The sequence below is a fragment of the Drosophila yakuba genome, chromosome 3R (assembly GCF_016746365.2).
Source record: "Drosophila yakuba strain Tai18E2 chromosome 3R, Prin_Dyak_Tai18E2_2.1, whole genome shotgun sequence".
NCBI lineage: Eukaryota > Metazoa > Arthropoda > Insecta > Diptera > Drosophilidae > Drosophila > Drosophila yakuba.
This window is the reverse complement of record NC_052530.2, coordinates 27941162-27966827: the sequence shown is the minus strand read 5'-3', so window position 1 is coordinate 27966827 and position 25666 is coordinate 27941162. Positions and strand designations below refer to the sequence as shown.

Sequence of the window (25666 nt, the reverse complement as noted above, 5' to 3'; positions counted from 1 at the left end):
CCAATAGAATAAGAATATATGTTGTGTTTTTCTGCTTTCGCCAGTATTTATTATTTTTCATCAATATGTATTCAATTTGGTATGTATTTAGTAGTTGTAATATATAGACAATGGTTTTCCTTTGACGTACATACATCTGACGTGTGTTTATTTAGACATAATAGTTATGTTTCACTTCTTTTTAATGTTCGCTTATTGCGTATGCATACAAAATTTTCAATTTTCAACACAGTTGTTTGGTTTTTTTTTTTAATTGTTTATTAATATTCTGGTATTGTTTCAATTGATCCATCTTCGACACTTCAAACCTTTTTTATTTTGTTTTCGATTTTTGGTTCTGGTAATGCACTTGCCAAAAGAACTTTCGTTGTGTGATCTTCGTGGCTTCGTCGAGCGCATCAACTATCTAATTTGAATTTTTTTTGTATTATACCTAATTTTAAGAATTTGAAAATACATAATTATGCACTGTTATTATTATAGATATATATATATATGTATATATGCTTTAAATGGACACATGAATCAGGCTCTTGGTTTTTTCTCATATTATTATATAAATTATATTTACTTTCAAATTGTAATTCTTTTGCTTCTCCACCGAATATGAAACTTGAACTTCATTTCCAACGTGTTTTGAGGTAGTTTGCTTAGTTTCGTTATGTATATAAAAGTTGTTTTCTCTGAAGCACATTTATATAAAGCACACACATTTACAATATCCGTAACATTTAGGTATACATGTTTTGTTTTAAATATATATATATATTTAATATGTTTTTTATACAATATTAAACACTGAGGAACTGTCGTGCTTATTTCAATGCTGCTTCGCCTTGAATTCTGTTTGCTTTACTCTGTACTTTCTACACAAAGCCATCCTAAAACCTAAGCAACCTGACTTAATTATGATATATGCATAGATCGATCATATATAATCTGTATTTTTGCTTGCGCTTGTACTTTGTGTGTGGGTGTGTATGTGTGTGTGTGTGTGTGTGTGTGGGATATCTGGTTGTTTCTAAAATTCTAAATTGTAATTTTGAATTCTTATCACTTATGTAATGAGTTCGATCCCAAGACATGAATTTGAAAACCGTAAAAACTGATGGCCAATTTTGCGTATCGATGTATAATGAATGTGCGCTCTATCGGTTTTTATTATATTATATTTGTTTAAGCCTATGTTAACAACTACAATTTGTTATGTCCACGTGTTCATCGCTGTGGGTGATACGAGTACCTAAGTTCTAAGTTTTTAACTTGAATCACTTTTGTAATTTGTATTTTCGTTCTCATACTCATTCTCGTTTTCTTTCCACTTTCCTCAGTTAGAATGTACTTTTTTCTTTCGAAAGTTTATTCTTTTGATATCAATTGAACACAACACGTTAAGCAACAAATAGCAGTAAGAAAGGCTACAAATATTAAATTGAAAATAAAACCCAAAAGAGGAGGATCCCGCCCAAAAGAACTACACAACAAAGAAAATTTGAATACAAATATCACAAAATTAGCATCGAAGCAGAGCAAAAGTATTCATTTTGATAATGCAAATTAGAATAAAACTCAAAGTTGGATTACTTTTTTGTTTGGTGTTTTTTCTTATATTTTTTTTTTTGTTTTTTTTGAGTAGCCCGCAAGTGAAAGATAAAAACTGAAGCCTTGAAAATGTTTTCATGTGTGCCTAAAAATTAATAAATTATAATTTATATTGAAGGTATTTCATAAGCATAAGCAAATCGTATGGATAATAGAAAAACTTAAAATTATTTCATTCTCAGTTGTCGAGTTCAAGCATATTGAATCCTACAGTTAACATCAAGAAATAAAAGCATAAAAAGAAAAATTAAAATTATATCACCACGCATGTATGTATATGTATATATAGTTATAGCATTTAAGTAAATTAATAAAGTTTCGCAAAACATTCTTATTTGGAAACCATCAAACTTTCATTAACAAAATGGAAAACTTAAAAAAGACAACCTAGGACCATAAAATATATATTGGATGAGGGCCAAAACAATCATTATAACCGATAAATGTAATATGTAGGTTCATATGATCTATATAAAAGCTCTCTCCCCACATTGAGTTAAATGTAAAAACCTATGACTAAAACATTGAACCAAAATTATACATCGTTAATATAGCATTTAAAACTTAAACAGATAAATCGCAGTTGTATTTAACTTATGTTTCATTAATTCTTAGCATTCCCGATATATTCTTCCAATCCAATCAAATGAATGTTTACCCTTATTCGTTAAGCAGGTAAAACTGGTAGCAAAGCCCTACAAAATTCACTTGCTTGTCTAACACTCCGTTTCTTAACAAACTTAATGGCTAAACGAAATTTTGTATTTTTTCACATTTTCTTTTCAGTTTCGTGGTTGCCTCTTTCTTTACGTGTTTGTTTTGTTTCTTTCTATTTGTTAATGTTGCATTTTCAAAAGGAATTTTCTTCTTTTTTTTTTTGTTTACGTTTGTTTGGCTCTGGCTTTCCGGTTTCGGCGTGGTTGCGAAAAAGTAAAAAATATTTTCTTCAATTTTCTGCCATACAAAACATATAAAGCCCAGGCTCTTTGAATCACAGTTATATCTTGGTTATCAATATTATATCACTTAAGGAGAACAATTTAACAGAACGTTGTGTTTTGAGGAGGGAAGGAGGTTCAATAAAGAATTTTCTCGACTAATTCCGAGCTCAAGAAAATGTTTCCTGTTTTTAGACTGATTCCATTCCACAATTCCAATTGTCATCCTGTCGTAGAATGGGTTTCAGTTGTTTTGGTGGTGTGTATAAAGTTGGCGCTGTTGTTAAGACTAAGCTTGATGGGCGGTTCGTTAGCTTTACATTTTTCCTGGTTTGGTCTACGACGATTTACGCAGCTCTTCGAGTCCTCCATTTGGCATGCCTCCGCGCATGTTCTCCAGCACCTTGTTCACAAAATCGGTTGAGCCACCCGCAATGCGAATTCCAGCTGCAAATTGGATAAATATGACATTAGTTCAATTGAATATAGTTGGATATATTATACATACACGAGGCGGTAGCGTAAATGCGTGCAATTTGTTGATCCACCTCCTCGGTGGATTCGCCCAGGTTCTTGGTGCGATGCTTGACGACCAAGGCCTGCTTTAGCTCAGCTATACCGTTCATGAGGCGCTCTACAAAACGAAAATTGAAGGATTATTATATGGTAATTCCACAGCTTGCACATCCAACTTACTGTGTTCAATTTCAAGGCCAAATAGCTTAATTTTATTGGCCTCGTGCTGCGCCTTCTTCTTCAGACGACAGGCGCGTGAGGCCAACTTGTTCTTCTCCTTGCGCGACTTGGGGCGCACATTGAATGGCAGCTCGGAAACAGGCGTCATGTCGTTGATGGTGCGACTTAGCTTGTCCAATTCCTTGCCAATATTGTGCAGCTTCCTGGCATTGGGTGTTAAATCGTTACCATCGCCCTTGCGGGCCTTGCCACTGTGCTGTTTTGGGAAAAGAAGCAAAGTTAGTACAAATAATGTAAAATATATTACAATTGAGTTTACCTTGTACACCTTAATGCCTCGCACGGAGCAAGTTGGACTGAAGACGGGGTCTGTCACCTCGTTCAGCACATGAGGATCCTCGAGCTTCGATTGAAAGACCAGTCTCTTTCCCTTGGGTCCTTTGGCCTGCACATTGTACTGCCAGAAGAATCGCTCCTTGCCCTTGCTACTGGACAAATGGTTTGGTGTCGAGGTACGCGTTTCATCTTCATCCCCAGAGAGTCCATTGTCGCTGCTGAAATCGTTGTAGTCATCGCTGTTCTCACTCGAATTGTCATCCTCATCGTCCTGCGAGAAGTCAATGCCATCCGGGGACAAGACACTGCCCGTGCTCAGCGATGAGAAGCTCTCGGCCTCGGCCAGCGAGCCGGTTGAGAGTAAATGCTGTCGTGGCTCACGTCGCATCCAGATGTGCTCCAATCCCAAGTGCGTGGGAGCCGATGAGCTCAGGCGACTCAGCTGGGAGTTCTCCACGGCGCTCTGGTAGCCAAATGATTTGCGCACGGCTGATCCGGATGTCTGATTACTGGTAGTTGTACTATTGCCAGAAGCCGAGCTGCCAAAACCACTGCTACCACCCGGACTCAGGGCGGCAGATTGACTTAGGATCGAGCGCTCTGGCGGCGAGGACATGGGAAAGCCCTTCTTAATCAATTCCTGCATGTTGCGCGACTTAACCATCTGGTATTGGGGTCGATTGGCGTGCGGTGGTGGCGGTGGGGTCAATGGCGATTGGGATGCCTGACTGCCGGGCGAGAAGCTGGCGGACAGCTGCTGCTGCTGCTGCGGCTTTTGGGGCGTACTGTGATAGATCTCATACGGACTAGTGGAGGAACTGTTCGACTGCTGTTGCTGGGATAGCGTGAGCAGCGTTTGCAACTGCGGCAGACTGCCAACCTGCAGCTGCTGGTGATTCTGTTGTTGCTGTTGCAAAAGTTCCATGGGCGGTGCCACCAGGGCATCCTGTCCTTGGGCTTGCGGCGACAATAGGAAATTGACACTTTGAGTGACTGTGGTCTGCGGCAAGAAATCCTCTATGTTTCCGATCACATCCAGGAAATCGCCACCATTTAGATCAGACAGATCGGCCGCCTGGATTTCGGCCTTATCGTTGGGAAAGATGTAGTCATCGTCCAGGCTGAATGGCTCGTGTTTGGTATGGATAATGGCACTGCTGATATCACTCCACATGGCATTCGAATTGGGTGTCATCTCGTAGAGCAACTCATTCGTGGTAGCGGCTTCCTGCAGCAGTACCTGCTCACTGACCACATTCAGACTGAGGCTGTGCGACATGTCGGGCGTGAAGTAGCCACCACTGCCGGATCCTAAGCCGTTGCTGCTGCCTGCTCCACTGGTGTTGCCATTGTACAGTGTGGAGCTTAGGGGAGAAACGGCACTCAGGCTCACATCCTGCAGCAGGGTGGGCGACAGCGAAGCGGCATCCAGGGCATCCAGCCCGAAGTCCGAAAGCTCACCCAGTGCCAAATGCGATTGCTGCAGCTGCTCCTGTTGCTGCTGCTGCTGCTGTTGGTTGTGGTGTTGCTGTTGCTGCTGCTGAAGCTGATTTTGCTGGTGGGTCATGCTGGGCAAGGTGTGTAGTGGACTGGGATGATGGCGTGGTGTCTGCAAATCTGACTGCTGATACGGATGATGATGGATCTGGTTGTGGTTGCTACTGCGTGGTATTGTTATGGCCGTTGTACTTAGCATTACATTACAGGTATTTGTGGTGCTGGTGGAGCAGTTGCTGCTACTGCTGCTGCTGTGACTACTGCTGTTGTTATTGTTGTTGTTGTTATTAGTGTTGTTATTGTTGCTGTTGATGCTGCTGCTGCCATAGCCCGTGTTGATGGTCAACGTGGGCAGGGCCGCCCCCACAACGGTGGAGCCCAGGGAATACAGATCGTATTTGAGTGTGTTGTTGCTGCTGTTCGAGCCGGTGTCAAAGAACTCCGATGACATGGGATACAGCTGATTCTCTGTCATTGTATCTCGCGGGCAGTCCCGCTGTGATCTAGGATTATAGCTGCTACTTCTTCCTCTCTCTCCTTCTCTAGATGGGCGCCCAGGCCCGGCGTTATATTGTAGTATCTGAAAGTAGGTAGACAAATGGGAATGCGAATCAGACCAGTTGCATTGAAAACAGAGACGTCAGCTCATTAAACGAATATATTATGACTTTAATAATGACCAGACAACCTTGGCGGTAGCCAGCATTCTCACTTCCAATCTCATTGACTGGTTACTGGTTTTCCAATGGAGCATTTTAAGTTCAGCCCAATTCCGTTGGTGGTGGCATTTATGCTAAGCACCCCATGCAGCTGTTATCTAGCCGGAACCAAAACTACATAAAGCTGCAACCCAAGACCAGATTATAATTGATGGGCTCACGTGTCCATAAGTTGGCGGCACCAACACGTGATTGAATTGATTAAATAAGTAAATAAATATATACAAGCTATGCTACGTTAATTATGACGACGAATGCTCAGGGGTGCTAAAGTAAATTAAGCAACCATGATAAGATTAAATTAAGTTAGTCGTTTTTTCTTAGTACTGTAACTTTCCCTATTCATCATATCGTTATCTTATCCCTTTGGCTTATAAACTGAAATCAAAACAACTTCGTATACCACTGAAAACTAAGCAGATAAACGTAATCTCTTGCAGTCCGAAGAGTTTGCAAATCCGAAAGGCAACTCAACACTATTTAAAGTTTGTTATTGTCATGTTTATCGCTGATTTTAAGGCGAGCCGAAATGTAGAAAAAAAAACAATAATAGGCCTGATCCCCTCTTTTCCCCTCCCGACAACCTATACTATACTTTCAACCGATTTGGTGAACAACAAAAATTTGAAAGCAAAATGGCAGAGAAATCATCAACAGTTTTGTTTTGTCCATCAAAACAACGAATAGAAGTGCCAGAAGTATAAGAAAAAAATTTCAAAACAATACTGGATCGCGGGGTAAACAAGAAATGGCGAAGTTTTTGCAAAATTAGTAAGCCAATTTCGGGTTTGATTCGATTCTTTCAGTCCACAACACCACTTCTTGGTCAGGTGAAAGGCCTCAGGGGCGGAACCGGATTGACTATTGTTTTCCATTTGGTGGCTCGATAATAAATATTAATTAGTTTGTTTACACATGAAAATACAACATTCTCGTTTTCCATTTAATGTTCATAAATCAGGAAAGAAAACTGCATCTAGTATAAGGGATTTGGTACAATTTGCGCCGTGCATTGTGGAAAATTCGTGGAAATGGCCTTGATGAGGTGCATTTTCATTGAAGGTGAGAAGGTATTGAAGAAGCTGGTTTTTTGCCTACTCAGTAACCCTGAACTACCGCTTAAGGTTATCAAATCTATTTTAGATTTAAAAGTAGTGCTGTATTATTTAAGAGTGCTACCCGTATTATTCAATACCATATCGTATAATACCCAGAACAAACACCATTGTGATTGTGATCCCCCTGATTGGCTTATCTTTCACCCATTACAGTCGATAAGTGAGCACATTCCGGATGATAAGGTCCCCCGTTTTACATTTGCCAATGAGGCGGTTTCGAGTTGAACTTTGTAATGCCCGGTCCCAAGATGTGAAGGTCACACTATGTGTTCGCTTGGTTGGCAAAAGGGGGGTTGGGGGTGGTGGAACCTCTCGATATACAAGGCAAACAGAAACTCAAGCTCCAGACCAAATGCTACTTTTGCTAAGTGATATGCTTGTATCTCTGGCTGCTTTACATTATTGCTATTTCCTCTTGAAATTGTTTAATATTCGTCAAAGGTAGCTGAACGCACTGAAGGCCAAACAATAAAAAAAAAACGCTGAGAGAACCGACCAAACACCAAAACATAGGAACCAAAAAACCCGAATGGGGCGCTTATATATTATATATGTACATATATATTCATATATATATACACTTCAAACCGAGTATCAAACATGGAAATAGACGCAAAGGGGCGAATAAAAAAGAATTTATTACACATTGACTGCCGAAAAAATGAAGAAACAAAAAAGCCCCAAGTGGAATCGTACGAAAAAGTGAAGAAGACAAGCAAACATTGGAAGAGCGCACAATGAAAGATAAACAGACATTTCTATATAGGAATAATATCATTAAAAAATTCCCCACGCACACCGACACAGCGAGCTAATGAACGCGAAATGTTTGGTGGGCAAAGAAACGCCGCCAGTGAAAAAGGGGGCAAATGGCCGAACATCTGATCCAAAGCATCTGACATTGGAGGCAGATAAGCGAGTGTATATGATTAAGCACAATAAGTAGAATAATTTATAAGTTACTAGCTCTATTTGAGAAGTTCGCGATGTCTTACTTGGGGAGTACCTACTGTATCTTGTCCGCTGGCAAAGTAAACTAATTAAAACCGAGTGGGATGCACGTGAAGAGCATTTGGAAGGTAATTCCAGCACTGGGGGTAAAGTACAAATCTCCAGTTTGAGGCGTGACCAATGTGCACGTTAGTGACTAATTCTGAACAACGAAAGGGAAATGAAATTAAAAAGAATCGCAAATAAATTGAAATTAAGCGATATTATGAACACATGTTTGGATCGTTCTAACCAGATTATTTCAACACAATATGAAATAATACAAAATAATTAATATTGAGTGAGCAAAAAATACTGTTAGCGTGGCTTGCTATCAACAAATTAAGTGACAGAGAGAGATAGAGCAAGAAAGAGAGCCGGAGAGCACAAATTTAAGCAAACCCAAGGTCAAAACTGTTTATTTTTTATATTTTGTTTTGAATGTATAATTTATCGCAGAGTTGCCTTTGTTTTCCACTCGCCTCACCCACACACACATACAGGGAAGCAATCTGCAGAGTTGTAAACAAAACGCGACGCTTGTAAATAATAATAAGCTTTTGTGAGAGCGTGGGCGCTCTCCTGCTCTCTCGCTCACTCGCTCTCACCAACACTCTGAGCAACATATGTTTTCCGTCTATTTGCTTTTGTCGCCATCTTCGTAGAGTCTAGTTATTTATATAGGCTTGTGTGGATAATATATAATGTGAAGCTTTTTGTAGCTTTGCGGCTGACTGACGAGTTTTGTTGCCGCCGCTGGCTTACAATAACAAAATGGAAGCTTTTACATTTCGCCAGAATTTATACTAGATTTGTGTACGCTTGCGTGAGTGTGGGATTTCATGTGCTTGTTGATTGCGCTATATGTACATACATATGTACATATGTATCTCAAAGTGTAGAGCGTTCTGAGGGTATATTTGCAAGTTTGGGGAACCGAAAAATCCAAGAACGAAATTCATACGAAATCAAGGAAGAACTTAAGTTCTGGAACAAATTACTCATACGCCACGTTTGACCAAATTTGTCAACTTACGTATGAGTAATAAAATGTTATGCTAGTCCCAAATCTTTATGAACTGGTTTTCACTGATATCGATATCATCAAAAAAGGCTCGCACAAACTGATGCAATATAAACTATACAGCAAATCACTGTTTTGAATTCTGAACTTGGTTTTCCCACTCTGAATTTAGTAACAAATTGAAACAGATTAAAGCCTGCATTAGACATATGTATTTCATAGTGAGTGATAGTGATGATAAGTTCAGATTGCAACGCAAGATAGCTCAAAAAAAAAAACAATAAACTAAACACAAAGGCTTAAGAGAGTAAGAGAGAGAGAGATCCGCTAATCGAGAGCACTTCCGTTCCGCATTATCAACGGGTCAGTGGCAGTGGTCAATGCCATGATGCGGGGGGTTTTGGGGGTGTTTTGGGGGCTAGGTGCTCTATAACTTATTCTTCTGCCCTTTTCTTCGCTTTCGGATTTGTTGTTGTCAACATTCGTCATCGAGCGTCACATGTTTTCACTGCATGCAGTTTTCCCCACTCACTCTGTCTCTCTCTCTCGCTTTGATATTCCATTTCTTTCTGGCAAAAGTCTTTTGCCCAGTGGCTTAGTCATAGGGGGACTTAATAGCCCTGTAAAATGGGTTTCCTAACCCACCCATGTTCAAGGCTTCTGTAAACTAATTGATTGTATCTTTGTATACATCCTAATCTTATCTACTTTACTTTAACAGTTAAATCCCTTTTTGAAAGTTCTGCATACGCCACAACTATTGCAATTTCTTTGTTTAGCACTTTGTGCAAGTCACTTCTACCTTTGTTTCTGTGTTGTTGCTCACACTTTGCTCTAATTTTAGGAACACGCAATTTTTGCATGCACCCAAACACACACACACAATGCCACCCACACCCACACAATGATAAACAATTTTATGTTGAGGTAGCCGCAGAGCCAAGTGCAAGTTCCTTCGAGTTATTTTTAGTGCCCTCGTTTAGTAGGAAGCACATAAAAATAAATAGGTGCACTGAAAAAAATTGTTATTCATACGTCATAACACTAATATATTTAGTGAAAACCAGACAATGGAGCAATCGAATTAGTAACTTAGTTGAAATGTTCTTGACTTTTAACTATCTGTAATTAAAATATATCGATTTTTTCAGTGTACCCAAATGTGAGGTATCGGGCATTCGATTCTAGCGTTTATTTAGTATTCATATGCCGGAATGTTTAGCATAGCATAGCGAATGTCTGGCAATTGATGATATAACACGCTCTGTCGCGTTCGGTTTTTGTTTTGCTTTTCGTTTTATACATTAATACTTCTTATACAAACAGCTGACGCAAATTGTAAATTGTTGTATTGATTGGAAGAGGAAGAGCGGGGCAAGGCATCGATCAGCGAACTCAGGGAAGTGCAAATATATATGTACAGTACATGTAGCCGTTGGAGGTGAGAGATCTAGGTTAGTATATAAGAATCGTTTCGATTTGCATGTAAAACTAAATTTCCATAGCTTAACCAAGACTTTGAGAATCGCATAGAAGGGTTAAAAAAAGTTTGAACCCCCATGAACTCTGAAACCCAGTGGAAACTTTTACAAAAGTTACTTACTGCAACGTGCCTCAGCTTTAACTTTGAGAATCGCGTAGAAAGGCTCAAAGCGGAAAGCCTACAGCGGCATAGTCGTGATAACAAATGCAAGTTAAGTTTTGCTAATGCTTTGTTGTTCTTACTAATTGTTATAAAAATATGGTGATTGATTTGACACTCCAAAGTGCCCCGTGCGATGCTTTAGCAATGGGAATTCCAAAAATACGTACTCAACTCCCGTGCCATGATCGCCAGTTACCCACAAACCCCCTGCGAAGACAACCAATCAAACACACAGTGTATGATGTTTGCTTCCCCACCGATTCGCTAATAGATAAATAATTAAAATCAATTTATATCGATTTAGCAGCACAAAAAGAAATTAGCACAAGTTGTCTGAATACTTAGGCAAACACAAGATGCTACCGCCACTCTTGCCGTATAGAAATCAATAGGAATCGTGACCACTGAGTCTGTGTTTGGCTTTCGAGACCAATACGTCTGTAGACGGCTAGACAAATAGAAATGCATTCGCAAAGGGTTCGAACAATCGCCTCCGAGGACGCTGACTCAAGTCGAGGAGGAGTAGGAGCAGGAGGCAGGAACACGTGAGCGCCTCCTTATCGAGTGGCAAGAAGCCAGACCCTCTCCAGATGCGTCTGGCCAGTCAGCTGTCCCGCTTTTGACGACTTTGCCGTTTCTTATCAGCCAACAGCCGCGTGCCAGCAGAGACGACAATGGGCAACTGATAAGGCGGCACGCTCAATGGGTCAGGCACTTGCAAATTTTCAGAGCTATCCCCTAACAGTTTTTAGGGGTGGCATGGATGGCGAACCTATCTTATCGAGCAGCCCGGAATGAAGAGATAAACCAGCACACAAAGATGGCCAACGAATGTTTGGTTCAGCGTGCAAATGAAAACATATTTCGGTTCAGGAAGTTTACGCCCCCGCTCGGGATATTTGTACGCTATATAAAAAGATTTGTCCCTTTGAAAAAAAAAAAAAACTGACCCAAAAAAGTAGGGGTAAAACAAAACAAAACAAAACAAAACACTTATGACTCACGAGCACTTAAAAAATCAACACGACAGCGACAACAACAATTGATATAAATATGTATATCCGATCTGTGTGTTTAAATATTTTTGCTAAAGAAATTTCAAAGAAAAGCAAACAAGTTTGCTTAATGGCCGCATCCGCGGAACAACCTCTGGAAAGATCACAAAAATCTCCTGCACGGCGGCAACAAAGAAAGTTGAAGGCCAGGCCAGCAAAAGCAAATGACCGTATATAGACTATATAGTCGGCAATTTGAACAAATATTAATATGTAAGAATCCGATTCAAACAAATTGATTGAAATACAAACAAATCAATAAAATTGAAAGCAAAGCTAAGCTCGTTTTAAGTGAAGAGATCATGATGCAATATTACCCGTTTGATAGATCATCTACAATAGCTATGTCTATAATCTGTAATCTTTTTTCGACAACATGTAAATTGATTATGACATCTATAATATGTAACCAGCTAATTGATATATGCATATTTATGCTAATTGAATAGAACCAGTTATGATAAACACTTTTACTGACTGCTAGCTTTGTGATTTCTATGCGGGTGAATTCTGAAATCTTAATTAAAAGAGCAAGCTGGATTTATAGCAATTCAAGATGTATTAGCAAAAGAAAATGTATATTTTTTATTTTGTTCAAGATTTATTAGTATTTCCTTACTGTTGACCTTCAAGGAAGACCTTTGGTAAATCCGTTAGTATACGACCATACGCAATATCAGCATTCTAATCAGTCATAGCACACTTAGCTCTGCCCCAATTTATATTTTTAGGCCTTTCTGTGTTTCGATTTTTCCAGCGAATTTTTATTGATATATTTTATGAAACCTGCCTGCCTACTTTATGGCTCTTATCGGCAAACACTAACTCTTGAGTCACTGGTTGTATTATAACCATCGAGCAAGATTGCTAAACAGAAAGTTCAGCATCCAATTAACTGATGTAGCAGCTGGACGCATGTCGTATACGTAATGTTGGGGCGACTAGAAAACTTCAAAAACTGGCTCCAAATCGAGATAGGGGGTAAGTGGATTTGGATTGTTTTTGGGTTTCTCTTCTACTGTTTTTCCCCCAACTTTTTAACCAACATATGGCTGCTTTTTAGGCTCTACTATTGTGCGGTTGCTTCTCACGTGTTAAAGCTGTTTGGATTGCTTTGGTTTTATTTCATTTCTTGTACGAAGTCAACCGTTTTCAACCTTGAATTTTCGCACTGACACTGAACTCAAACCGAGCGAACAAAAATTCAAATTGAAATCAATTTCAATTTAATTTGTTGTTGCCAAACAACACAGCAAAATTTCTGTTGATTTCCTTTTTGTTTCATTTGTAAGTAAGTGTCTGTGTGTGTTTGCCTTTGATTATTTGCACAAATGGGGAAAAAATAGAACTCTCGAAAAGAAGAATAAAAAAAACAACGAAAAAATAAAAGAATGAAGACAAGATTCATATTTTTGTATCCCAATGAATTCCATGGCCCCTTGGGGACTCTTTTGATTCCCCAAAGATTCTGTTGACGCGACAGGAAATGCTTAACTTGAGCCGCTATCAAGTCGCCTATACACAGTGTGCTCGATACATAAATAATACTCGGAATGTTTATAGGTTTATGTGCTATACTATGCTCTTCTATTGTTGTTGTTTTGTTTGACTCGTTTTTGGTTTGGCTTAGATTTTTGTTTTTGCCTCTATGGCTCTCACATTTCAAAGGGCAGGCTAGATTTTGATTTTCAAGTTTTCGGTTTCTATGTTGGGGATATGGTGTGTGAATGTGGCTGTGTGGATGGAGCCCCTTTGCAGACTTAAGTTAATTTTTTAATTGGTCCGCGGTCATAAATTACCAGTGTGTCGACTTAGGAAAGTGGGGGAGCACCGATATGGGCTCTACTTACAAATTGTACTACTCTGCATTAGAAAGTTGTGAACTTTGGGGATTTATGGCGATCCTATAATACTACAAATGTTTCTGTCGACTGTTTGGACCAGTAAGTTCAAACACGATCATAAATCAAATTATTAGTCGATTCAATAGATGTTTGTCGGTAATCTTAGGGTTTTCAGGTTAAAAGTTTTGTACCACACAATTTTTATCTTATACTTATGTATTTATTGAAAAAATCGAACAGCAAGATTATTTTGATAGCCCATAACTTATATGTTTGGATTAAACTTCTTTATTGTGCCTCTCCTTTGTCGTGTAAAAGTTCTTTAAACAATTTTAATATACCTATTTATGTATATTCGTAACTCACCTTATCTGTTTTGTTCGTTTTTACACCCCGTTGCCTATAAACAAGCCAGAAAAAGTTGCTGTGTTGATTTGTTGTAAAAGCGTTTTTAAATTACTTCCTCGAAGATTTTCAATTAAATGCACACGGTTTAAACAAATTCCTCTCGCGGTGTTTACAAATTAATTGATATTGTATTTTTGTTTAATTTTTCCTCATCCACATTCTCGGTTTCGCTTTTCGTTATTAATTATTATGCATATGGTGCGGACCACGTTTATATGTAAATTTCATTGTTATTTCATGCGTGAGTGTGAGTTGTTTTTTTAACTAGGTCACACATGCGGCGATTAAGACGAAAATTTATTTATAATGAAGCACATTTGTAGTATATCTCATCCGAAGCACAGCACACCAAACCAAACACTCGGTTTGCTACATACACGAATTTTGATAAGGGGGAGAAATCTTATCAGTGGGGCGACAAAGTCGTTGGTAATTTACTATTTGTATTATTCCGTACTGCGGTACTGCGGGTTGGCACTCAATAATTTTTGTTGAAACTCGTTTCTAAATTAATGGCAAAAATTTACAACAAATTCTGATTAGCTTTGTTTGCTCTTTCAGCTACTTTATTCGCTTCGGATTGTTGTCAATTTTGCGGTTGATTTCCCAAGTTTCGACCGAGCAGCTGAGCGGCAAGCGAACAACTGATCGATGGAAGAGAGAACGGAGCCTGAGCTTGGGGCTTTTTGCTCTCTCTGCGCTCTCGTTTGTATTTTTATTTTTGTTCTTTTTGTTTTGGAGTGTGGGGTTCTAATAAGAATTTATATATTATACGCACACACCGATACACACGTTTATATTATTCGGTAGGCGAATTCCAAAGCATTCGTCAAGTTTGGCAGCGTTTATGTTTGTTGCTTTATTTATTTATGCAAATTGGTATAGTTTTTTATATCGTTGCCTCGGAAACTAGTTCGATTCGTTAAATGCGGCTAATTCAAAAAACTTGTTTCTGTTATGACAAACCTATTGGTTTTTTGGTTTTCGGATTTATTTTAATCTTCTCGGTACACTTTAATTGTTTTCCTTCTCTCTTTTATTTTGGTTATAACACTTTGTGTGTGCATGTGTGCTTTTATGTGCCGCCCAATACACTGGTTTTGTATTCTGGAGTCTCTTTAGCGTTTTGTTGGATTATTTTTGTTGGTCTGCGCTCGTCAAACGTTCTTGACCGATTGATAAAAAGTGTGCAAAGCTCGGCGACAAAGCCGAAAAGCAGAGCGCCAAAAGCTCCCCAATCGCTTTTGTTTTGATTGTACAGCTGGAAGAGAGTACACCGAGAAAAACCGGTCTCTACACAATTATAAAAAAACTATTTTTGTAATAGAGCTATATATTCTTTTTTTAATTCCCACTTTTTTAATGAAATTATACTTTGTCAAATTGATATTAACTATTTCTTTCGGTGTGGGTAGCACAGCTTGTGAGAGAGCGCATGCCCCACCATCTCTCCCACTCACACACCTAAACAACGTCTGTTGCTTCTTTCACTTCGACTTTTCCATTTTGGAGAGAGAGAGCAAGAAGAGTGGAAATGAAAGAGGCGGCACACAAAAGCTCGAGTACAGTCTGTTGTTTTGGTTTTTATTATTCTTCTGCTTTTTGCATTTGATTATTAAATAAATTCATTTACAAAGCTTCGCCGCCACTCTCTCACTCTTCCTCTCTCTCTTGCTTCCTCTTCCTATCACCCTCTATTTTGACGTCACTTTCGTTGTTTACTTCAGCTTGTTTTCCCTTTTTCTTGCACATTTGCCGCCGTTGTTGTTGTTTTCGTTTAATCTTTTTTTATGCAAATTTTTGTTATGAAATTGTCTGGCGCTTTGATTTCGATTTGATTTTATTTTTCGCCAGTGTAAAAATAAACTTGTTTACAACAATCGCAAAATACAAAATACTATAGGGATGTTGCCAATGCAGAATTAAGGAAAATTTGCAAGCAATAAAAAGAAGCAGAATGCGCGCGTTTTTTCTTCGCTGACGTTGCACTTTTTTTTGCACACGATCTTTATTAGTTTGTTTATAACAAAAACCATCAAGAGATCGCGAAAACAGCCATATCAATTCAAATTCTGAATATGAATTCTTATAGATACTTTTGTATCTCATTTCTTGGATCGATTGCTTGCGAACTTCACGGATACTTTCAGCTGATGCAATTCGCCCCATTAAAGAGTATTACGATACAGCTTAGCTGGCAATAAAAACGGGGAAAACTGAAGCTTCAGCGGATATATTTTACTCGGCATTTATCAGCTAGAGTTTTTGTTTATTTTATATTGAATTCTGATAAAATCCTTATTTGTTTATATTTTAGTTGTTGATAAAAGCATACCAGGAAATCACTGATTTCCCTGAATTACCATTTCTGCTTTAATCAGAACTGCCATTCAAACTCTTGTGTGATTTCCTCCATATACTGTCCGTTTTATTTGTTCAAGGATTCTATTCTATTCTGCATTTATTTCTGTAACTCTCAAGGACCTACTTAAATCTCATAATAGGTATGACAAGATAAACTCCTTAAGAATGCCAGGCAACCAGTGGGGTTTGCAATTTCAATTAAATTAAGTTTTAGCGACACATAATGGAAATTCTGGACAGGAGAGGAAAATAACCAACTGGCGCACCAAGTTACATACTTGTGTATATTTGTTATTTATACAGTGTAGCTGGTGTGGCAGAAAATCACGACCATGTCCTTGAATGCGAAATGGCGACCCAACTTGCCCCAGGATACGCGTAGGGAGCAGCAAGGATAACAGCCCGATCCCACGCACTGTTTAACACCCTCAACAACCACGACACAGACGAGGTCAAGATAATATTAGATAACAATCAAAACCATTGCTTTAAATATACATAGATGGATTTAATATAAGATAGACGTCTTTAAAAATATTCTTAAAAAATATATTCTCAAAAAAATATATTGTGAGGCTGAGCTTCTGAACTTTTTGTAATTCCCAAAATGTATAGCTATTGTATTCTTTATACAAAATTATCCTTTTACGTTATCTTTTCATATCACAACCTTTTTATTTCATTTTATCACCCACCCACGTGTTATTTTTGTGGCCTCGACTGTGCTTATCCGCGTTCAAGGAGGCGTGTGGACTGATTTTCAAGGACGTGGGCGCCGGCATTTGAGTATTTACAAAATATATTCCCGATACCCGAAGCCGCCTACGCAACCGAGTGGGATTTGATACATAGAAATGCATGTATATATGTATGTACATATATGTATAAGTACTTTAGGGATGCGTGGGCTTTGCGATTCGGGTTCCATGGGATCGAAGCTCCCCACTTTCACTTTCGCTTTTCCTTCGCCGAAGTTCAAGGCAGTGCAAAGCTTCGAAGGACCTTGAATATCTTTTTTCTTCCTTTTTCTTTTGTGGGCGTTGTCCTTCGTGGGCGATTTCAATGGGCGTTTCCCCACACAATCCGCTCTTATTTATGCATAGGCGCGAGTTTTCCGTTTGCTGTAGAGTTTTCCCAATTTCGGAAGCACGCCAGGGCATAAATAATCCCTAATTAATTAATTAGGTTTTTGGGGCTGCGTATCCCTTTTTTTTCTTCCCACCGACCATCTGGCAACGCCCAGAGCTTTGGTTTAAGCCTTTCGCTAAGCTTCCCGGTGAAAGGCTTTCTCGCGAACCGATGTTGTTTTTGTTATGAATAAGCAGAAGCACAACAAAAATGCCAACCGCAGACTGTCAAGGACAGTGGGCGAAAAGTGGGCGTACCGAGTGGCCATCGCAGAGATGTCCTTCCGAATGCGAACTCGAACTCGACCATTTCTGCGTCGTAATTTTCCAGCGCAGCGGAGGGAAAATCGGGAAAATCCACCCCCAAGGTTTTGGTTTATTCTCTTTGCTGTTACTTTTATTTTTTTCATTTTTTTTTTTTTTTTTTTTTTGGTATTTGTGGGGGCTAGCCGGCGAGTGTGCACACAAAGCTCGTTAGTCTATACACTAATGCAGTCCTTACAGATATCCCCACGTCCCTACAACCACTTCCACACCCACATCCATATCCTCATCCACATCCTCATCTACATCTACATACAGCGGAGACGTTGTTGTGACGCGTATCGATTTGTTTATGTTTATCAAATGGAAATTGGCACAAGGGGCGCCAGACGAGGCAACACCTCATTTCTAGGGCTAAATAACAATGGCCCATTTCTGCACTCCCTCGCAGTCATCGAAATCGTGTGTGGGTGTCAATATGTTTTCTCATTTTCTCTTGGCCACCCCCCTGAAATTTTCCACTTTCTCCCCATTTTGGGGGCTAATAATTTGCTGTTCAAACAAAGGGATTCGAATTACAAAGTGTTCCTGGAAAACTTTGTTATTGATTAATGGTAGAATAACTAAATATATTTGTATAACAGTATGATTAAATATTTAGTTTATGCAAATGATTGCTAGTGAGTCTTACTAAAGATCTAACGTTCAGTAAATTAGTTGGTAGATGATGTCAAAGGGCAGTCACAACTTCTTTCAATGGAAGAATCATTCAAAAAGCTAAGCCGTAAATCCTATTCCCCCAGGAAATCGCACCATTTTGCTAAACGTGATTTGACTAGACTTTTCAGATTTTCGATGAGCTATATACCGCCACCACACGCTTAAATAGAACGCTTGCTCACATGCACTCGGCATGTGATGGGGAAAGCATTTAGCAATTTGCTAGCTTGTATAAACAATTTATTTCGCATTTCCTTTTAGCTCGTTTTTTATATATTTTTTTTTTTTTGCTGATTTGCAAGCTACACGTTCATTGGCCCCAAAAGCAGCAACAAAGTGCGCGAAGAGCTGATAAAAAATAATAACAAAATATATACAAAAATAACACTGACAGCGCATTTAGCAGAACTAAGCATTTATTTTGCCGGTATACTGTATACTAGAGAAGCACAAAATAAAAACGAAGAAAACCCCCACGACCATTGACTCTATTTTCCATAAGACCAACTCAAGTCAAGTTCAGGGCCAATCGGTTGCCACTTACTCATGGTTGTATTATTATTTTTGTATCTTCTTCTCTGGTTTTTGTGGTGAAACGTGATTGGCCACTGACATTATCTAATATAAGCGCGTCACCCACGAGGAAAAGTATAAATAGCCATGGACAAAGCTCAAGTCTAAATATAATCAAATTAATAAATTAAGTGGTCAAAGAATGATATATCTGTTTATATACTCTAAAGTTATGTGTGCACTTGCTACAAATTTGTACCATAATTAACATACTCAAAAAGCACAAAAAATCAGAGCATCGAAACTTACCTCACTAATTACTTTAGCAATTTTTCAAATGCCGTGCACTAAATGCCAACCTGCAAATGAAAACAAAGAACACGAATTTAAATATCAAAGCCAAATGTAATTTGCATTTATACGTGGAAAGTACAAAGTGCAAAATGAGTTAGGCACATATGTATGTGAGTACTAATGGAGAATAGCGAAATATTTAGTTTTCTGTATTAATAACTTTTCGCTGTTCGGTTCAATGATTGCAGACGACGTCGGCGATAGCTCACAATATATAGAAATATATATATGAATATTCGCATATATAGGATGCATGCTATATGTTTGACAATGCGGAAGTTGTTGAAATTATAACAAATCCAAAGCGAAACAAAGAGAACTGCAGACGAGTAGATATAAAAATGGTTGCACTCTGTCTGTCGACTGCAAGTACTCGTATTTGCAGTTTAGCAACAAGGCAGCAAGACATGGATCGTATCTGTATCTGTATATATACTGCATATATATGCATATATAGACAGATAAATAAATTGCCGACTGCTATCTGCCTGGCGCAATTAATGGATAGCACTTTGACTACTGACAAGGTTGAAGGCGGCAGATACCGACACAGATTTACTCCACTTCCACACGGAGTGACAATAAAGGATTATTGGCATGGTGCAGAGTACTGAAACCCATCAGATTGTTCCACCAACCAATACCATTATCTTAATAGACAAGTTAGATAGTTTTCCCGGTGCACTTACTTGTGATTAAAAACGGCTGGGAATTCCTTATAAAAACACGGCTCTAAATGCGATTAACGTGAACAAACGATGCGTAAGTAAATCGTTGAAAGCGAAGACTACGACTTGAAGCAATGCTCCAATAACTCGATCCCAAGATCCTAAGGATTAGGCAACAAAAAAGCAAGGATATCTAACAAACCGGAAAACGCGACGCGACGCGAAGGACCAACAACGAAGAACGAGGAACGCGGAGGACGCGACTGGAACACAACCGACCTGTCCGGATTGCACACGATAACTGTGTCAGCCTCTGGCGGCGGAATACCAACAGAGTCCGACCAGAATCAGTAGCTCAGCTCAGCTCAGCTCAGGTTGCCAAACCCTCCACCATCCAACCAAGCGCCGAGATGCGGGAGAGCAGAGCGGTGGTGGTGTCCTGGAATATCCTGGCTGAAGACGCGAAGATAACCGCCGTCTCGTGCGCTGGGGGGTGGAAAGACCGCCGAAAAGTAACCCTGAACAGCCAAGGATATATGCACATATACTGTGCCAAATCGAAGGACTCTGCTCTCCGTCTTTTTCTATATATTTTTTCGTAGACGATTTAACTTTTTGTTTGGCCAGCAAACGACGCGGGGTGGAAAAGCGCCGGCGGCAAGGAGTTTCCTTCCATGAATGAGTGAGTGAATTTTAGATGCCGGGGAAAACGCGGATGTGCTGCAAGCCAACGCGAAAAAAAGGATGGAAAATCCACCAAAAAAAAACTAAGTACAGTAAAACTTTCAATTTTTATGAGCTATTAGGGCAGGAAAAACAACTTTTATTTCCCCGAAAACGATTTGATGGACAGTCCATTAGTAGAGTGTATTGGAATTCAAGTGAAACTACGTACGTTTCACTGGAAAAAGAGTTAAGCATGATTGAAGTTTCAGCTTTTCGAATGCTGCATTATAGATGCTTCTTAATGCCTTATTTTAGTATCATTATTGTAATGATTTCCTTTATCTCCTTAAATATTTATTTCCCACTAAGTTCATTCCGCACAAGTACAGTTTGGCCTGTTTAAAAAGTCACTTTCCACTTAATTTCTTCGCTTTCGTTCCCCCTCTTGGCATTTCCCCCGATTTGCATTTTCCACGCTCTTTAACGCTCAATTATATACATCGATTGAAATGGTTTGCCGAAGGAGAATTTCAAATGGCTATGGAAATTGGCGACAAGCAGCGCGGCAGGCGATTAAAAAACAGTTTATAAATCATCGATGTCAGTGGCAGTTCGTACACTCCTTTTCCCCCTTCGGATTTTCATTTTTACTGCGAACATCTCCTGAATGGTTATGTCCTTACAAATCTGCATATGGATGGCAGAAAATTACATACTTAACTGTGGGTTGCCGCATGCAGTTTCTTATAATGGATTGCAGCTACCCTGCCGGAAGATCCGATTCATTCGGTTCCGTTTCGATACGACTGCTTTTTCCCCACGGAAAACTCATTTCAATCATTATTAAAATTTGCTATTTACATTTCTATTGAAATGCATGCAAATCCGGAAGGGGAAAGCGCAGCTAAGGTACTAAGAAAACAAACCTGAAGATGGAGTGAATAGAATCGGAACTGTTTTTATTGCCAACGTGAAAAATTGGGAAAACATAAAAGTAGCATAACTTTAACTACCAAGGGTAGTTAACTCGCTACGATATCATTGTCCTGCTCCCATCTCCCATTCTATATTGTTCCCAGTGCTGGCAAGGATTCCCCCCCGAAAACACCCAAGTTAATGTCCTTTGATCCATATGCCGATCCATGTGCTTTGTTCGAGCGCAAACTGGAAATTGAAATTTGGCATTCGGGCAAGTAATAATAATAATGATGAAAATAAAAAGAGTCTCGGTATGCTTTTCATGCTTATCTAGGGCAGCGGGTTGTCTTCTTCGCGAGTCCTGTTCTGGATTCCCTCCATTGTCTGTCTTACAAAGTTCTGTAAGCAGTTCGGTAAGTAGAACAATCTTTTCGGAACAATGGATCTTGATTTATGGTTCCAAACTGGAACAGAAGCTGGAGTTTTAACTGGGTATGTGGAGGAAGTGTTGGTAAAGGATTTCCCCAATTGAGGATCATCTAAGGTCAGTTTGTGGTATATATGTAGGTTCGAATTTGTTCCACTTAATAGTAGCTTTTCTACAAATAGAAAGAATGTACTTAAGTACATACATTAGAAAAGTATTGGTCTGCAGAGCGATCTTGTTTTGCCAGGATTCCCAGTTGATCCCGTAAGATCCTTTGACTACGCCACTTGAACTCAGCTTAAACTTCCATTTATAATTATCCAATTTTCTCATATAGTGATCCCATAATGCTGACTCATCTCGACACCACTTGATGCTTCGCACTCTGAACCCGGCGATGTCATAACAAGCATCTAATTATACGAATGACAAATGATGCGAGAAAAGTGCATTTCCCATCCGGACCTTCTTGAAGAAAACTTTTTGGAAATTTTGATGAATTAACCTTAATTTCCTGTGTCAGTGGCCGGCGGCGTTTTGAACCCAACACTTTCCATTTTCTTTATGCCTCGGGCGGGGGGCTGGAACGAGTTCCTCTCAATGGAGAATCCTTTGTCCAAGGATTTGCACGTGTGCACAAATTAGCAAAAACTGGTTACAAGGAGTTCGCCTTCTGTTTTCCGATCGAAAGAAAGCGGAGAAACTGGTTTTTCCAGCGGGGCGCTTTTACACGGCATTGTTCTAAGAGGATAAGGTTCGCTAAGCAGGGGGAAAACCAGATGGTCCAGGAAAATTATGAAAATTCCATTGTTTTCCTCCGGTTATTTGTTGGCCTAGCGGGGTGTATTAGGGGACTTTCCCTCTTTCCTGTTTCTCGAGCAGCTTGAAGTCGGTAAAGTAATAATTAAGGAATTAGTATAAAGTCGAAGGTACGCTAGTTTTCCCATTGAAAAACTGGTTGGAAGATCCAGGATCGAAAAGCCAGCTTCAACTGGAGTTCCTCCACTCAGAAACTGGAGTTCCTCCACTCAGAAGCTGAAGTTCCTCCACTCAGAAGCTTCCCTAGCAACAATCCCAGCGAATGAGTCACTGGGAATCCCAGAATTGGAACACGTGGTGCCGAGGAAATTCCATCGAAGCAACCGAATTGAAATCCCCTTTCCATTCAACAGGGTTTCGAACAAAGGGAATTTGAATAACTTCGCCCAATGTTGTTCCAGCATGTAGAGGAATTAAAAAACGCTTTAAAGAACCCGAATCACTGTGCCAAATTTCCACACTGCAAAAAATGTGTACAAGCCTAATCAGATATTTATTTAAACATAACCATCGATTGTTTCAGCGATTGCGTTTGTTAGTCTAAAATATTGCATACTTTTGCTATTCGTAAGTATCAATTTTTTTATTTATATACTACCATAATTTTTTTTTGTCATAATTTCCAGAATATTTTTGGAAAAAAAAATGTACCAAAAATATTGTCGAAAAATAAAATTTCTTATCTCGATAAACTCGTAATAACATTCCAAATCAATTTTCATTGAAATTTAAAAAATTTTTTTTTTGAATTTTTGGCAAAATTTAATGATGGTACCCCTTTTAAAAAACGCAAAAAATCATTAAATTTTTAATTTCCTGAAATGAACTGGAAAGTGATATGGGTCGTTAATTTGGATATTAAGCTGCAAAAAACAATCAAAATTTTAGCTGTGCGAACATTTTTGGCCGAGTTATGATAAAAAGGCTTCTTAAAAATATCTAATTTCTTACAATTTATATTTTGATTTTATGTAACATCTATTAAGAAATTTAGTTACAGATTTATATCCTGTTAAAGCGAAATTATTAAGCTAAGTAAATGTATTAGTTTCAAACACATATATAATTTTTCGCAGTGCAGGACGCTAACCAACCCCTCGGTTTCCAAGTAAAGTCCAAGGGGGAGGATCAATCTGTGGATTGTAAGGGGTGCTGGAACACACGTACTCAGCATGGGATGCGTGTAAATTTCTAAGCCATTACAATGTCATGTCACTGGGTCCTTGGAAGCACCCCAATCGTGAGGAAAAAGCCAAGGAAATGCACAAGGAAGTGCCAAGGACAAGGGTTGAGCTGGTCTGGGGGTTGCTTTTGGACCAGCGAAGGTTCCTTTGTGGTGTCTACGCCTTAAGCTTCTGGTTTTCCCCCCTTTTTTGGGGGGGAAGAAGGCCAAGCACTGATCTTAGCCATCTGATGCACAAAACATTCAACATAAAGTGCTCGAAGTTGAAGGAACTTTTCATGGTCAAAAGCAAAATATACAAACGTTTCAAAAACAGAAACTTATAGCACCCTTAACTTAGAAAAATTCTGATTTAGGAACTATCAATTTCCATCGCTTCAAATATTATCTGTAGTCAAAAAGAAATAACTAAAAACTAGTTAAATGTATGAAGAACTTTAGTTGCACTACAACAAATAACTATTATAATAAATAAACTCATAGAAACCAGCGCACTCAATTATTTATTTATATCAAAGGCACATAATTGATAAAATTAGCACTGGATTGCTAAAAGGAAATAGAAACTGAAAATTATGGAAATTGCTAACAAAAATTAAATTTATGATAGTGTAAATAAGCTAAATTTTCATTTGCAAACAAAGAAGCAGTCGAACGGCTCTTTGTTAGAGTGCAAAAATAATAATCTAAGGAATTGCAATTAATTCAAAGTGAAGCGAAATGAAAACAGACCACGAAATGGCACACAAGGAATCGAGGAGGAGAACGCTGCGGGGCAGAGGACGAGGGAGAGAGAGCGAGGGGGAGTAAATAGCAGTGTCATGAATGAATGCGATGTGCGGAAGTGTGTATGTGTGTCAACGGGAAAGAGACAGAGCGAACGCTGATTGCGGTATTTGCATCGCGCCGTGAGCGAGCGAGATGGAAGCTGCAGCGAACGACAGGCGCGTGCATGCGCCAAATGCCTGATTGGATTGGTACACATTTCAGCATTTCCACACGTTTCTGCAGCTGGAAAGCTTTTGGCGCCAATTTCGCGCCACGCAAATTGCAGTGCAGCAGCACCAGCAGCAACAACAAAATCACAACAATCAGCAGCAGCAGCAGCTACATACAAGCCAACAAACAAACAAACAAACTGGTTTTTCATCGGCTGACCGACAATTGCGGCTGAAGGCGAAGGGCAGCCTAAGCAGCTGAAAAAAGGAAAACCACCAAAATCCCAATCCACAAATGCAAGCAACAACACGTCTGTTCTGTTTTTGTTGTGGTTAAGAGCGTTTTATGCTAATTGTTGGGGGCGGGGCAACACACTCACACACACACACTAGCGTCCCATTAGCTCACACATACTCAGTTTGTTACGCTTTGTTCGCTGTAACGAAAGCAGCAACAAAGCAAACCAAAAGCAGAACCATTTACATACACACATACATATGTATACAATGATACTCTATTGCTTACAAAGCAAAAATTTTAGAATGCTTCTATCTAGCAGATGACGTCACTTACCCTGTCTGATTTTAGAGCCAAAATGTGCGGCACACTTTAAACTTGATAATTGCAATGAGTTTTCACCAGTTACACGATTTATATCGTGGTTTTAAAACGGTTTCTTGGGAGCGACGAGCAGGTCGCAGGTGTAGATGAAGACTATTTAGCATTCGCTTTTGTTCCGCTATTCTACACACAGGGTTGTATCGCGCTGGCGACCAGTGTTGCAAATGGCACGCCGATTTGGCGGCAAATTGGCGGGCAGTTCAAAAATTTG

At 39.3% G+C, this 25666-nt stretch overlaps 1 protein-coding gene and 1 long non-coding RNA gene across 4 annotated transcripts; one reads left to right on the top strand and one right to left on the bottom strand.

Moving 5' to 3' along the window:
- Window positions 1-21: 21 nt before the first annotated feature.
- On the bottom strand, window positions 22-25566 carry LOC6538693 (protein CREBRF homolog). Of its 3 annotated transcripts, none has more exons than XM_015193491.3 (6): window positions 25408-25566; window positions 19170-19219; window positions 3556-5649; window positions 3237-3492; window positions 3049-3174; window positions 22-2987 (listed from the first exon to the last, which is right to left on the bottom strand). In XM_015193491.3, exons 3-6 carry the CDS (start codon window positions 5542-5544, stop codon window positions 2878-2880), a joined length of 2481 nt encoding a protein of 826 aa, XP_015048977.1. In that variant the 5' UTR covers window positions 5545-5649; window positions 19170-19219; window positions 25408-25566; the 3' UTR covers window positions 22-2877. The 3 variants fall into 3 exon arrangements, with proteins under 3 accessions (XP_015048977.1, XP_039232740.1, XP_002099212.1); XM_039376806.2 differs by lacking the exon at window positions 25408-25566 and adding an exon at window positions 19904-20058; XM_002099176.4 differs by lacking the exons at window positions 19170-19219; window positions 25408-25566 and adding an exon at window positions 13831-15163.
- LOC26535109 lies at window positions 20266-23309 on the top strand. Its single transcript, XR_005561825.2, has 3 exons — window positions 20266-21879; window positions 21940-22010; window positions 22076-23309. It is a non-coding gene; the product is annotated as an uncharacterized LOC26535109 (long non-coding RNA).
- Window positions 25567-25666: the final 100 nt, after the last annotated feature.